The 16,677-nt window shown below is 44.2% G+C and overlaps 1 protein-coding gene across 1 annotated transcript in view; it reads left to right on the top strand.

The window, feature by feature from the left end:
* LOC311132098 (spliceosome RNA helicase DDX39B) overlaps positions 1 to 16,414 on the top strand; it is a 30,797-nt gene extending 14,383 nt beyond the window's left edge. Inside the window, exons 7-11 of the mRNA XM_084165273.1 lie at positions 10,131 to 10,262; positions 10,708 to 10,817; positions 12,568 to 12,712; positions 14,366 to 14,513; positions 15,797 to 16,414. Of these exons, the coding sequence (XP_084021399.1) occupies positions 10,131 to 10,262; positions 10,708 to 10,817; positions 12,568 to 12,712; positions 14,366 to 14,513; positions 15,797 to 15,813 (552 nt within the window). The 3' untranslated portion in view covers positions 15,814 to 16,414. The remainder of the gene's footprint in view (positions 1 to 10,130; positions 10,263 to 10,707; positions 10,818 to 12,567; positions 12,713 to 14,365; positions 14,514 to 15,796) is intronic.
* Positions 16,415 to 16,677: the final 263 nt, after the last annotated feature.

Raw genomic sequence — 16,677 nt, 5'->3', positions numbered from 1 at the left:
AGACCTCTACATGCTTTGTAAGTAGGAAAACCTGCAAAATCAGCAGTGTATCAAATACTTGTTCTCCCCACTGTATATATGTATGTATGTATGTATGTATGTATGTATGTGTGTGTGTGTGTGTGTGTGTGTGTGTATGTGTGTGTATATATATATATACATACAGGGACGGCCTGTTCAATAGGGCGATATGGGCGACGCACTGCCAAACGGGAAAAGGAAGGGATTTTTTTTCTAATCAATTATATCACGGCAACAGTAGTTATCAGTGTTGTAATCTATACGTCTGATCTGACACAGTGCCACACTGCCACTAAATGTCGAATCAGGCTAAAGTCGTGCTTCAAATGGCTCCACCCCCTTTTGGGGCGATTTCAGTCAGATTGAAAATCGCCCAGAACTTCTGTCATAGACTCCCATGTAAAATCTATTTTTTTCAAATTTCAGAGCCTTCAATACAATCTCAATGGGTGTCTGTGGGCTTGCACTTACGCGCTTTCGTCACATGAACGTAACTAAGAAAAGAGAGGGTAGCAGCGTCAATCAATTCACTACTACTATCAACATGGCTAGGCTTCAGTGCAACTCGGTTGTGTCTTTGAAAGAATTTCCTTTTTGTCGGCGAACAAATGAAGATAAATTGGCAACGAAACAATTAGGACCTCCCAGACCAAATTTAATAATTCAACAGGTTTCTACTAAAGGCGGAAAGTCCTACACCCTAGGATTTTCCAAAAATTGGTACGAACGAAAAAAGACATTGCCACTCACTCAACTGGATGACGAGGGATACAGGCTAGCTGTCCGCCGCCACAACGATGAGGTTAGTGTTGATAATCACAAGTTTACTGGATGTGGATATGGTGTAATAAAGGCAGTTTATTCAGAGGTAAATATATCTGGAATCGCGTTCACGGACCCGTTCGTCAAACTCTTAAAAATGAACTTGGGCTGGGAATTGCCAGGAACCTCACGATAAGATATATGCATCAGCATTGCGAGTCTCATGATTCTATACGTATTGCGATTCGATACTGTGATTTTATTGCGCACCATATGTCTGTTGCAGAGGGATCAGAAAGCCATGAGAACGAGTTTTGATCAGTCATGGAAATAAAAGTGCTGAAAACAAATTGGCTCCCAATGTGAAAAGATTGAGAACAAGCTATGAAGGAACAATAATGGTGTTTTGGTGCAGGTACAGCCAACTAGCGCTAAAATATTGCGATATTGTCAATACAGTATATCGTAAAGTATCACTATGTAACTCGATTTCTTTCACCCCAATCCCTCAAATTAACGGTAAATAACTGAATTGTTTGCCCCACATTTAGCTAAGATGATTAGCTAGCCAGCTAAAATGTTTTAGTTAGTTAGCAGTCGCATCTACAATAGTTTACTGTCAATAACATGTCTCCAAAAATGACGTGGTGTCTCCAATTGTGTTGACATTTTACAATTGCAATGCGCATCCATGAGTATCCACTTTCTGTAGCTCAGCTGGTAGAGCATGGTGCTTGTAACGCCAAGGTAGTGGGTTCGATCCCCGGGACCACCCATACACAAAAATGTATGCACGCATGACTGTAAGTCGCTTTGGATAAAAGCATCTGCTAAATGGCATATTATTATTATTATTATTATTATTATTATTATCTGAAGAGAGCCCCGAAACATTGTGTGCAGACATTTTATGCAATAAATGAAGTAGGTTCAATCTAGTAGTTCTGATCTTCTGATTGGTCCTGATGAGTTGGGCGAGGTCCCCTGCAGGCTACTGTCACTGTTGCATTGGCTCTGAGTCGGGTTCTCTGTCTTCAAATGTTCAGCCTAAGAGAGGGGATTTTTGTGTGTGTGTGTGTGTGTGTGTGTGTGTGTTTAACAGTGATGATGTGTGTGTGTGTGTTTAACAGTGATGATGTGTGTGTTTGTGTGTGTGTGTGTGTCCTCAGAGCAAGAACTCGTGAGTTGGAAGAACTGAGAGGCCTATGGCGTGGGTGTTGTCCTTGGCCACCTGCTGACAAGGCTGACAAGATAGGACCCTTTTGTCCATTGTTATTGGATAGGAACAGAACTTATAACCAGCTCCTGACCTAAATAGATCTTAGCACAACATTTTACTCAACATATCATATTCCATATTCACTATAACAAATATATTTACTACGACATTAGCAAGAACCGCCACATCCTCAGCCGGCTAATCCAGTGTGTGAAGTTTTGCGGAGTGTTTGAGTTAGCTTTGCGAGGCAAAGATGAAACTGAGGGCTCCACCAACCCTGGTAAGCCAACACTTTTGAGATCAGTCAATAAATGCTTCTGGTATTGACTTATATGCTGCCCCTGTCTTCATGTTGTTGCTGGACATATCTTTTTTTAAATGTGTGTAGGTCACCTAAATCATCAGAAAAATTGCCCCTCCTGAGAATTTTTTCAGGAGCCGCCACTGTATACATATATATATATATATATATATATATATATATATATATATATATATATATATATATATATATATATATATATATATATATATATATATATATATATATATATACACACAGTTGAAGTCAGACATTTACATACACTTAGGTTGGAGTCATTAAAACTCATTTTTCAACCACTCCACAAATTGCTTTTTAACAAACTATAGTTTTGACAAGTCGGGTAGGACATCTACTTTGTGCATGACGACACAATTAATTTTTCCAACAATTGTTTACAGACAGATTATTTCACTTATAATTCACTATATCACAATTCCAGGGGTCAGAAGTTTACATACAATAAGTTGATTGTGCTTTTAAACAGCTTGGAAAATTCCCATGGCTTTAGAAGTTTCTGATAGGCTAATTGACATAATTTGAGTCAATTGAAGGTGTACCTGTGGATGTATTTCAAGGCCTACCTTCAAACTCAGTGCCTCTGTGCTTGACATCATGGGAAAATCAAAAGAAATCAGCCAAGACCTCAGAAAAAAATGTGTAGACCTCAACAAGTCTGGTTCATCCTTGGGAGCAATTTCCAAACACCTGAAGGTACCACGTTCATCTGTACAAAAAATAGAATGCAAGTATAAACACCATGGGACCACACTGCTGTCATACCGCTCAGGAAGGAGACACGTTCTGTCTCCTAGACATGAACGTACTTTGGTGCGAAAAGTGCAAATCAATCCCAGAACAACAGCAAAGGACCTTGTGAAGATGCTGGAGGAAACCGGTACAAAAGTATCTATCCACAGTAAAACGAATCCTATATCGACATAACCTGAAAGGCCGCTCAGCAAGGAAGAAGCCACTGCTCCAAAACCGCCATAAAAAAGCCAGACTACGGTTTGCAACTGCACATGGGGACAAAGATCGTACTTTTTGGAGGAATGTCCTCTGGTCTGATGAAACAAAAATAGAACTGTTTGGCCATAATGACCATCGTTATGTTTGGAGGAAAAAGGGGAGCCTTGCAAGCCGAAGAACACCATCCCAACCGTGAAGCACAGGGGTGGCAGCATCATGCTGTGGGGGTGCTTTGCTGCAGGATGGACTAGTGCACTTCACAAAATAGATGGCATCACGAGGAAGGAAAATTATGTGGATATATTGAAGCAATATCTCAAGTCATCAGTCAGGAAGTTAAAGCTTGGTCGCAAATTGTTCTTCCAAATGGACCATGACCCCAAGCATACTTCCAAAGTTGTGGCAAAATGGCTTAAGGACAACAAAGTCAAGGTATTGGAGTAGCCATCACAAAAGCCCTGACCTCAATCCTATAGAATATTTGTGGGCAGAACTGAAAAAGCGTGTGCGAGCAAGGAGGCCTACAAACCTGACTCAGTTACACCAGCTCTGTCAGGAGGAATGGGCCAAAATTCACCCAACGTATTGTGGGAAGCTTGTGGAAGGCTACCTGAAACGTTTGACCCAAGTTAAACAATTTAAAGGCAATGCTACCAAATACTAATTGAGTGTATGTAAACTTCTGACCCACTGGGAATGTGATGAAAGAAATAAAAGCTTAAATAAATAATTCTCTCTACTGTTATTCTGACATTTCACATTCTTAAAATAAAGTGGTGATCCTAACTGACCTAAGATGTAATTTTTACTAGGATTAAATGTCAGGAATTGTGAAAAACTGAGTTTAAATGTATTTGGCAAAGGTGTATGTAACTGTATTTGCGAAAAACAAATGGGGGATTGGAAGTGATGCAGACAATTACATTGATGGAAGTTACAATCTATCTGCAATATTAAAGCTGATCTAAAAGTATTAGCCTTATATTTAGCTAATTAATGATGTGTTATGCATAATAAGCTTCTAACTTATAGCTCTTGCGCAATACGCACACACCTGTGCTCCGCTGGCCTCTCCTTAAAAAACAATCCTTAGCTCTTGGAGTCCCATGCAGGAAAAGCTAGACTAGAATAGCTTGCTGGACATATTTTCTACATTATTTATTATATATCAATAGACTATTCGAAGAGGGATGCAAGCTCTTGTTTGCTGAATGTTAAATACAGCAGCCAATAGAACTCACGGGTAGTTTGAAAGAAGAGTGAATGCGCAATGGCGGTAGGCTATAGCAGTTACTTATTCAGACCCGTAACCATTCAATCTTCGTGAAGAGAAGTGGAAGGCTTCTGCATCTAATTCTAGTCCAACATTATTCAAGAATGTCATTAGAGTGATGAAGATAAGGACAACTAAACTTATTTCATTTAACTGTTGAAAGCGAGGAAGGAATGAAGCAACAATAGAGAGCGAAAGAGGAGGTAGGTTAATAACATTAGGGGAAATATTATGAAAGGTAAATATGAGTCAGCCTACTAATTATACAAATAGGCCCTATTATATTCATGTGGACTCATGTGCTGCACCAGAATCACATGTTCTCTTCTGCTGTATCATGGTTTGAACAATGTACATAATTCCAGTCCATATAATACAGTATAATACAATACAGTACAGTAATACAGTTCACACTAAAAAAGATTAGCCTACTGGAGCTAGTTTCATTTATTTACCCAAGAGAGCATTATAGCTAGCTACATCTATGGGCTTTATATAGCTAGCTACATCTATGGGCTTTATATAGCTAGCTACATCTATGGGCTTTATATAGCTAGCTACATCTATGGGCTTTATATAGCCAGCTACATCTATGGGCTTTATATAGCCAGCTACATCTATGGGCTTTATATAGCTAGCTACATCTATGGGCTTTATATAGCCAGCTACATCTATGGGCTTTATATAGCCAGCTACATCTATGGGCTTTATATAGCTAGCTACATCTATGGGCTTTATATAGCTAGCTACATCTATGGGCTTTATATAGCTAGCTACATCTATGGGCTTTATATAGCTAGTTACATCTATGGGCTTTATATAGCCAGCTACATCTATGGGCTTTATATAGCTAGCTACATCTATGGGCTTTATATAGCTAGCTACATCTATGGGCTTCTGTCGTGAGTAATGTGCAGTAGCCTATATCATATATGTATTGGGTAACGACACAACCATTTAGGCTTTTTTGGGCTTGGGCTCATAAAATGTCTTTAATGTAGGGCTCATAAAATGTCTTTAATGTAGGTCTCATAAAATGTATGTAATGTATGGCTCATCAGGCTCAGGTAGCATCAGACTTGATTTTTAGATCAAAGCTCTAATCAAATCCAGACAGGCCTGTTTATATGCTTTATAATGCTTTTGAATGACACTTCCTGTTTTGGCGGGAAATACTGGGTCTCAGGATGGAACATTTGTAAAATACTGGGAAAATATTCAAACCTAACACACACACACACACACACACACACACACACACACACACACACACACACACACACACACACACACACACACACACACACTTTTTAACAGAAGCATCATCTTCAAACACGTAGGCTACAGTTGGAGGAGGAGGCTGTGTTTGACTGACTGACTGACTGACTGACATGACTACAGTAACTGGGATTGAGAGGACAGACTGAGTGAATGACTACAGTAACTGGGATTGAGAGGACAGACTGAGTGAATGACTACAGTAACTGGGATTGAGAGGACAGACTGAGTGAATGACTACAGTAACTGGGATTGAGAGGACAGACTGAGTGAATGACTACAGTAACTGGGATTGAGAGGACAGACTGAGTGAATGAGAGATGTTGAAGAGGGACAGATACGGTCAGCGATACTCAGCTCAGTCTAGTTTACTGGTGTATTATTGTAGATTAAACATCCTCTAAATCAGGCATTCAGGAAACTGGACTTTCTCTTAGCTTTCTGAAGGTAAGTGCTATGATCCTAATTGGACAATGAGTGAGCTGAGGACAGTTTGGACTCTAACATTGACAATACAATCCTAACTATACTGAATAAAAAATATAAACGCAACACGCAACAATTTCAAAGATTTTACTGAGTTACAGTTCATATAAGGAAATCAGTCAATTGACATAAATTCACTAGGCCCTAATCTATGGACTTCACGTGATTGGGCAGGGGCGGAGCCATGGTTGGGAGCCAGGCCCAGCCAATCAGAATGAGTCTTTCCCCACAAAAGGGCTTAATTACAGACAGAAATACTCTTCAGCATCCCCCTCTCCCCTCTCAGACAATCCCGCAGGTGAAGAAGCCGGATGTGAATGTCCTGGGCTGTGGTCTGCGGTTGTGAGGCCGGTTGGGCGTACTGACATATTCTTTAAAACAACGTTCGGGGTGGCTTATGGTAGAGAAATGAACATTCAATTCTTTGGCAACAGCTCTGGTGGACATTCCTGCAGTCAGCATGCCAATTGCATGCACCCTCAAAACTTGAGACATCTGTGGCATGGTGTTGTGTGACAAAACTGCACATTTTAGAGTGGCCTTTTATTGTCCCCAGCACAAGGTGCACCTGTGTAATGATCATGCTGTTTAATCAGCTTCTTGATATGCCACACCTGTCAGGTGGATGGATTATCTTGGCAAAGGAGAAATGCTCACTAACAGGGATGTAAACACATTTGTGCACAAAAATTGAGAGAAATAAGCTTTTTGTGCATATGGAACATTTCTGTGATCTTTTATTTCAGCTTATGAAACATGGGACCAACACTTTACATGTTGCGTTTATATTTTTGTTCAGTATATATGGGTCGGCAGGTAGCCTAGCGCTTAAAAGCGTTGAGCCAGTAACCGAAAGGTGAATACATGAAAAATCTGTCTTTTCCCTTGAGCAAGGTACTTAACCGGTACAAGAGTGTCTGCTAAATGACAAATAAATGTCAAATCTAAAAAATATAAAATTGATTCAGTATGTAATAAACTTAAGGTTAATCTATATTGGATTCTAGATTGATGACTTAGGCCATCTATGATCCAAGTTGTAGTGGCCCACCGTAAATGATGTCTCTGATTAATCATGTAGCACGTTTAATTGACAGAGACTGTTCCCTCATTGTTTAATTAGGCACAGCTGCTACCAGAGAGACGGGCCAAATTAGTGGCTAGATGAATGTGTTTGTTTGTATGTTGTGATGTGAAGATGAATCGATCTTACGTCAAGCGGAGCAGCCCTAGTGATTCCAATGAAGGCTCCGTGTAGCTCAGTTGGTAGCGCATGGCGTTTGCAACACCAGGGTTGTGGGTTCGATTCCCACGGGGGGCCAGTATGAAAAATGTATGCACTCACTGGATAAGAGCGTCTGCTAAATGACTAAAATGTAAAGGCTTTTTATAATGTATTTTTTTGGCACCTTTTTCTCCCCAATTTCGATCTTGTCTCATCGCTGCAACTCCCCCAACGGGCTCGGAAGACAAAGGTCGAGTCATGCGTCCTCTGAAACATGACCCGCCAAACCGCGCTTCTTAACACCCGCCCGCTTAACCCGGAAGCCAGCCGCACCAATGTGTCGGAGGAAACACCGTTCAACTGACAACCGGGGTCAGCCTGCAGGCACCCGGCCCGCCACAAGGAGGCACTAGAGCGCAATGAGCCAAGTAAAGACCCCCCCCCGGCCAAACCCTCCCCTGACCCGGACTACGCTGGGCCAAACCCTCCCCTAACCCGGACTACGCTGGGCCAAACCCTCCCCTAACCCGGACTACGCTGGGCCAAACCCTCCCCTAACCCGGACTACGCTGGGCCAAACCCTCCCCTAACCCGGACTACGCTGCCCGGACTACGCTGGGCCAAACCCTCCCCTAACCCGGACTACGCTGGGCCAATTGTGTGCCGCCCTATGGGACTCCCAGTCACGACCGGTTGTGATACAGCCCGGGATCGAACCCGGGTCTGTAGTGATGCCTCTAGCACAGCGATGCAGTGCCTTAGACCGCTGCCCCACTCGGGAGGCCGAAGGCGTTTTTGTTTTAATTCATGTATTACTTGTGGTTAGGTTTTACAATAACTGTTGATTTCGTCTGATTACTATGGCTTTTCATTTGACATCAGATCTATTAGTTTTTTTCCAAGTGTTGTGTGGATAGTAGTGACTAGTGAGGACTGTGTCTGGCTGTCTCTATGTTCGTCTGTGTTGCATCAGTATGTGAGTTCGTATCCTGTGTGCGTGCATGTCTGTCTGTCCGTCCGTCCGTCCGTCTGTCCGTCTGTCCGTCTGTCTGTCTGTCCGTCTGTCTGTCCGTCTGTGTTTGTGTGAGAGAAGTTTAAATGTTGTGTGGTGGGAGGGCAGTGTGTCCATCTAACTCCCCCATTCCTTCTCTTTCTATTTCACTGTATTTCCTCATGTCTCCCTGATTTACCTCTACCTCGTCACCTCTACCTCCTCACCTCTACCTCGTCACCTCTACCTCTACCTCCTCACCTCTACCTCCTCACCTCTACCTCGTCACCTCTACGTCACCTCTACCTCCTCACCTCTACCTCGTAACCTCTGCCTCGTCACCTCTGCCTCCTCACCTCTACCTCGTCACCTCTGCCTCCTCACCTCTACCTCGTCACCTCTACCTCGTCACCTCTACCTCGTCACCTCTACCTCCTCACCTCTACCTCCTCTACCTCCTCACCTCTACCTCCTCACCTTAACCACTGCTCTCTGGGAACCATCCACTCCCTGTATTCTTCCCCCACCCTAACCCTGTCCCCCCCCCTCCCTAATCCACCCTAACCCTGTCCCACCCCCCACCCCCCACCACCCTAACCCTGTCCCCCCCCTCCCTACTCCACCCTAACCCTGTCCCCCCCCCTCCCTAATCCACCCTAACCCTGTCCCACCCCCCACCCCCCACCACCCTAACCCTGTCCCCCCCCTCCCTACTCCACCCTAACCCTGCTCCACCCCCTCCCTACTCCACCCTAACCCTACTCCACCCCCTGCCTACTCCACCCTAACCCTGTCCCCCCCCCCCCCCACCACCCTAACCCTGCTCCCCCCACCACCCTAACCCTGTCCCACCCCCTCCCTACTCCACCCTAACCCTGTTCCACCCTCCCCCCCACCACCCTAACCCTGTCCTACTCCACCCTAACCCTACTCCACCCTAACCCTACTCCACCCCCTGCCTACTCCACCCTAACCCTGTCCCCCCCCCCCACCACCCTAACCCCCCCCCCCACACCACCCTAACCCTGTCCTACTCCACCCTAACCCTACTCCACCCTAACCCTACTCCACCCCCTGCCTACTCCACCCTAACCCTGTCCCACCCCCTCCCTACTCCACCCTAACCCTGTTCCACCCTCCCCCCCACCACCCTAACCCTGTCCCACCCCCTCCCTACTCCACCCTAACCCTGCTCCACCCCCCCCCCCCCCACCACCACCCTAACCCTACTCCACCCTAACCCTGCTCCACCCCCCCCCCCACCACCACCCTAACCCTGTCCCACCCCCTCCCTACTCCACCCTAACCCTGCTCCACCCCCTCCCTACTCCACCCTAACCCCCCCCCACCCCCCCCACCACCCTAACCCTGCTCCACCCCCTCCCTACTCCACCCTAACCCTGTCCCACCCTCCCCCCCACCACCCTAACCCTACTCCACCCCCTCCCTACTCCACCCTAACCCTGCTCCCCCCCCCGCCCCAACCACCCTAACCATACTCCACCCTAACCCTGCTCCACCCCCCCCCCCCCCCCCCCCCACCACCCTAACCCTACTCCACCCTAACCCTGCTCCACCCAGCCGATGGAAATCTTTGTTGATGATGAGACCAAGCTGACTCTCCACGGGCTGCAGCAGTACTATGTCAAACTGAAGGACAACGAGAAGAACAGGAAGCTCTTTGATCTCCTCGACGTGCTGGAGTTCAACCAGGTACTGGAATGAATTATGTTCCACAGAAGAGTTCAACCAGGTACTGGAATTCAATCATGATGTTCCAGAGGCACATAGCAGGAGAAACTGAGGAAAAATGTAAATGCTGGCTGGGCAAGTTTTTATATGCAAATCCAGTGTGTAGTCAGTGTCTTAGTTCAACCAGGTACTGTGTTTCATGTTCCACCGTGGTACAAAATGGCAGGAAATTCAGGGGAAAGAAAAACGCTGAGTTTTTGAATATGCAAATGCAGTGTGTGTGTGTAGTCAAATGTGGAGTGTGTTGTTGTTTCCAGGTGGTGATCTCTGGCCCAGTGTGTGTAGTGATATTATTATATATTATAGGTGGTGATCTCTGGCCCAGTGTGTGTAGTGATATTATTATATATTATAGGTGGTGATCTCTGGCCCAGTGTGTGTGTAGTGATATTATTATATATTATAGGTGGTGATCTTTGTGAAGTCAGTGCAGCGCTGTGTGGCTCTGGCCCAGCTGTTGGTTGAGCAGAACTTCCCAGCTATCGCCATCCACCGCGGGATGCCCCAGGAGGAACGGTACGTAGATAGTTGGTGTGTGTGTGTTATTTTGAACATTAATATTATACAGTTGAAGTCGGAAGTTTACATACACTTAGGTTGGAGTCATTAAAACTAGTTTTTGAACCACTCCACAAATTTCTTCTTAACAAACTTTTAGTTTTGGCAAGTCGGTTAGGACATCTACTTTGTGCATGACACATGTAATTTTTCCAACAATTGTTTAGAGACCGATTGTTTCACTTATAATTCACTGTATCACAATTCCAGTGGGTCAGAAGTTTACATACACTAAGTTGACTGTGCCTTTAAACAGCTTGGAAAATTATGTCATGGCTTTAGAAGCTTCTGATACGCTAATTGATATAATTTGAGTCAATTGGAGGTGTACCTGTGGATGTATTTCAAGGCCTACCTTCAAACTCAATGCCTCTTTGCTTGACATCATGGGAAAATGAAAATAAATCTGCCAAGACCTCAGATTTTTTTTTTGTAGACCTCCACAAGTCTGGTTCATCCTTGGGAGCAATTTTCAAACGCGTTCATCTGTGCAAACAATAGTACGCAAGTATAAACACCATGGGACCACGCAGCCGTCATACCGCACAGGAAGGAGACGCGTTCTGTCTCCTAGAGATGAACGTACTTTGGTGCGAAAAGTGCAAATCAATCCCAGAACAACAGCAAAGGACCTTGTAAAGATGCTGGAGGAAACAGGTACAAAAAGTATCTATATCCACAGTAAAACGAGTCCTATATCGACATAACCTGAAAGGCCGCTCAGCAAGGAAGAAGCCAATGCTCCAAAAACGCCATAGAAAAGCCAGACTACGGTTTGCAACTGCACATGGGGACAAAGATCGTACTTTTTGGAGGAATGTCCTCTGGTCTGATGAAACAAAAATAGAACTGTTTGGCCATAATGACCATCGTTATGTTTGGAGGAAAAAGGGGAATGCTTGCAAGCCGAAGAATACCATCCCAACCATGAAGCACGGGGGTGGCAGCATCATGCTGTGGGGGTGCTTTGCTGCAGGAGGGACTGGTGCACTTCACAAAATAGATGGCATCATGAGGAAGGAAAATTATGTGGATATATTGAAGCAACATCCCAAGACATCAGTCAGGAAGTTAAAGCTTGGTCGCAAATTGTTCTTCCAAATGGACAATGACCCCAAGCATACTTCCAAATTTGTGGCAAAATGGCTTAAGGACAACAAAGTAAAGGTATTAGAGTGGCCATCACAAAGCCCTGACCTCAATCCTATAGAAAATGTGTGGGCAGAACTGAAAAAGCGTGTGCGAGCAAGGAGGCCTACAAACCTGACTCAGTTACACCAGCTCTGTCAGGAGGAATGGGTCAAAATTCCCCCAACTTATTGTGGGAAGCTTGTGGAAGGCTACCTGAAACGTTTGACCCAAGTTAAACAATTTAAAGGCAATGCTACTAAATACTAATTGAGTGTATGTAAACTTCTGATTTACTGGGAATGTGATGAAAGAAATAAAAGCTGAAATAAATCATTCTCTCTACTATTATTCTGACATTTCACATTCTTAAAATAAAGTGTTGATCCTAACTGACCTAAGACAGGGAATTTTTACAAGGATTAAATGTCAGGAATTGTGAAAAACTGAGAGTAAATGTATTTGGCTAAGGTGTATGTAAACTTCCGACTTCAACTGTAAGTGCTTGATCTGGCACGGTCATTACCCATCTTTTTCTAAACTAATTCCACCCCCTTTTTTGTCCAACCTCCTTCCCCAGTCTCTCTCGTTACCAACAGTTTAAAGACTTCCAGAGACGTATCCTGGTGGCCACCAACCTGTTTGGAAGAGGGATGGACATCGAGAGGGTCAACATTGCCTTCAACTACGACATGCCAGAAGACTCTGACACTTACCTGCACAGAGTAAGTCCCGTAGACCAGGGTTTCCCAAACTCTGTCCTGGGGAGCGCGTTTCAGTTTTTGCCCTAGCAACTACACCGCTGATTCAAATGACCAACTCATCATCAAGCTTTGATTTATTTGAATCAGCTGTGTAGTGCTAGGACAAAAACCGAAACCTGCACCAAGGGGGGGCCCCAGGACCGGGTTTGGGAAATTCTGCTGTAGATAACAACAAACTCTGCTGTATATAACAACAAACTCTGCTGTATATAACAACAAACTCTGCTGTATATAACAACAAAGTCTGCTGTATATAACAACAAACTCTGCTGTAGAAAACAACAAACTCTGCTGTAGATAACAACAAACTCTGCTGTAGAAAACAACAAACTCTGCTGTAGATGACAACAAACTCTGACACCAAGATTATTTAGTTATAGGCCTCTTGTTTGTCCGTCTTACCAGTAGCAGCCAGGGTCATTATAAGGTTACTTAGTTATAAAGTACTTACCAGTAGCAGCCAGGGTCATTATAAGGTTACTTAGTTATAAAGTACTTACCAGTAGCAGCCAGGGTCATTATAAGGTTACTTAGTTATAAAGTACTTACCAGTAGCAGCCAGGGTCATTATAAGGTTACTTAGTTATAAAGTACTTACCAGTAGCAGCCAGGGTCATTATAAGGTTACTTAGTTATAAAGTACTTACCAGTAGCAGCCAGGGTCATTATAAGGTTACTTAGTTATAAAGTACTTACCAGTAGCAGCCAGGGTCATTATAAGGTTACTTTAGTTATAAAGTACTTACCAGTAGCAGCCAGGGTCATTATAAGGTTACTTAGTTATAAAGTACTTACCAGTAGCAGCCAGGGTCATTATAAGGTTACTTAGTTATAAAGTACTTACCAGTAGCAGCCAGGGTCATTATAAGGTTACTTTAGTTATAAAGTACTTACCAGTAGCAGCCAGGGTCATTATAAGGTTACTTAGTTATAAAGTACTTACCAGTAGCAGCCAGGGTCATTATAAGGTTACTTTAGTTATAAAGTACTTACCAGTAGCAGCCAGGGTCATTATAAGGTTACTTAGTTATAAAGTACTTACCAGTAGCAGCCAGGGTCATTATAAGGTTACTTTAGTTATAAAGTACTTCCCAGTAGCAGCCAGGGTCATTATAAGGTTACTTAGTTATAAAGTACTTACCAGTAGCAGCCAGGGTCATTATAAGGTTACTTAGTTATAAAGTACTTACCAGTAGCAGCCATGGTCATTATAAGGTTACTTTAGTTATAAAGTACTTACCAGTAGCAGCCAGGGTCATTATAAGGTTACTTTAGTTATAAAGTACTTACCAGTAGCAGCCAGGGTCATTATAAGGTTACTTTAGTTATAAAGTACTTACCAGTAGCAGCCAGGGTCATTATAAGGTTACTTTAGTTATAAAGTACTTACCAGTAGCAGCCAGGGTCATTATAAGGTTACTTTAGTTATAAAGTACTTACCAGTAGCAGCCAGGGTCATTATAAGGTTACTTTAGTTATAAAGTACTTACCAGTAGCAGCCAGGGTCATTATAAGGTTACTTTAGTTATAAAGTACTTACCAGTAGCAGCCAGGGTCATTATAAGGTTACTTAGTTATAAAACCCTCTAAGTTGTTTGTGTGTGTCTTACTCAGGTTGCCAGGGCGGGCAGGTTTGGCACCAAAGGCCTGGCCATCACGTTTGTGTCTGATGAGACGGATGCCCGCACCCTTAACGACGTCCAGGACCGATTCGAGGTGAACATCAGCGAGCTGCCCGACGAGATCGACATCTCATCTTACAGTAAGTGCTGCTTAGTTCCAATCATCAGCCTTGGTTATCAGTGGGTCTAGATCAGGGGTGTTCAACTCTGACCCTACGAGGTCCGGAGCCTGCTGCTTTTCTGTTCAACTCTGACCCTACGAGGTCCGGAGCCTGCTGCTTTTCTGTTCAACTCTGACCCTACGAGTTCCGGAGCCTGCTGCTTTTCTGTTCAACTCTGACCCTACGAGGTCCGGAGCCTGCTGCTTTTCTGTTCAACTCTGACCCTACGAGGTCCGGAGCCTGCTGCTTTTCTGTTCAACTCTGACCCTACGAGGTCCGGAGCCTGCTGCTTTTCTGTTCAACTCTGACCCTACGAGGTCCGGAGCCTGCTGCTTTTCTGTTCAACTCTGACCCTACGAGGTCCGGAGCCTGCTGCTTTTCTGTTCAACTCTGACCCTACGAGGTCCGGAGCCTGCTGCTTTTCTGTTCAACTCTGACCCTACGAGGTCCGGAGCCTGCTGCTTTTCTGTTCAACTCTGACCCTACGAGGTCCGGAGCCTGCTGCTTTTCTGTTCAACTCTGACCCTACGAGGTCCGGAGCCTGCTGCTTTTCTGTTCAACTCTGACCCTACGAGGACCGGAGCCTGCTGCTTTTCTGTTCAACTCTGACCCTACGAGGTCCGGAGCCTGCTGCTTTTCTGTTCAACTCTGACCCTACGAGGACCGGAGCCTGCTGCTTTTCTGTTCAACTCTGACCCTACGAGGTCCGGAGCCTGCTGTTTTTCTGTTCAACTCTGACCCTACGAGGTCCGGAGCCTGCTGCTTTTCTGTTCAACTCTGACCCTACGAGGTCCGGAGCCTGCTGCTTTTCTGTTCAACTCTGACCCTACGAGGTCCGGAGCCTGCTGCTTTTCTGTACCTGTTTAATTAATTACACCACCTGGTGTCACAGGTCTAAATCAGTCACTGATTAGAGGGGAACAATGGAAAAAATGCAGAGGAACTGGCTTCGAGGTCCAGAGTTGAGTTTGAAGGCTCTAGAGAAGGGTTTCCCAAACTCGGTTCTGCCCCCCCCCCACCCCCCAGCCCCCAGCATGACACTAGCGCATAAACCAAAACGTGCACCCAGTGGGGCCCCAGGACCGAGTTTGGGAAACACTGCTCTAGAGTAAAGGCAGTGGTCTTTGCTGGTCATCTGTTACTTATTAGAACATGTATTATGTTAGGAACATCTGTATTTCATCAGTGGAGTAGAGAAGATTATCAAGTGATTCAATGAATGTTCTGCTTTAACTTGTCCTTTTTTACTTCTGTGCCCTCAGTTGAACCAACCCGGTAAAGAAGACCAGATCTATTATCCTGCAGACATTGGATAAGAATTGTGATTTATATTTTACCTTTGACCTTTAACACTGATAGCTAAGGTCAAATCAACTATTATCAGATCGAACAGTACAATACAATAATTTCTTATTCTGCTGGCATTCATTTGCCCCTATAATGAATAAACTGTGGAATAGTGCCCCCCTGTGGATAGAAATGACTTTTCTGAACATTGTCAGGCCTTTTCCAATGCCATTTGTTTAATGATGTTAATATTATTTTGTTTTTATTTAGAGACTAGGTAGCCGTCACTGAATAGTTGAGTTATTTATTGTTTGTATTTTATTTACGATGTCATTTCGATGGTGAATGCTGCATTTTATTGCCTGTGAAAATAGTTGACCAGTTACCAAGCGGTAGTTTCTAGTGCGACGGAAATGAAGAGGAAAAGAGGTTACATTGAAAGACTTGTAAAGATAGACTAAACGAGCTCTGTTCTGCACTCAATGTGGATTCATAAATGTTTGACTCGACATACAGACTTGCTGCTTCTTCTTGCCTCAACATCTAAATCTTGTTGTCTGTCAGAAAATATATAAAAAAAGGACCAAACTACCCGCCAAGGATTGCACTGAGTGAATATTGAAACAGCCTCCATCAAAGGTTTGTCCCAAATGGCACCCTATTCCCTATGGGACGTGGACATACTGGAAGTAGTACACTACATAGGGAATAGGGTGCCATTTGGGACGCATTTTAAACAGCTAGTGAGATCAGGCTGTCATGCCAGCTGCTACACGATGAAATACAGTAGCCTTAGCCTAAAGCAGAAACCTCGACCAGACCCATCATGTCAGCGCAGTGCGTTGTTGGGACCACC

This window comes from Coregonus lavaretus, assembly GCF_964263955.1.
Source record: "Coregonus lavaretus genome assembly, chromosome: 7".
Taxonomy (NCBI): domain Eukaryota; kingdom Metazoa; phylum Chordata; class Actinopteri; order Salmoniformes; family Salmonidae; genus Coregonus; species Coregonus lavaretus.
This window is presented reverse-complemented; position numbering and strand designations above follow the sequence as displayed.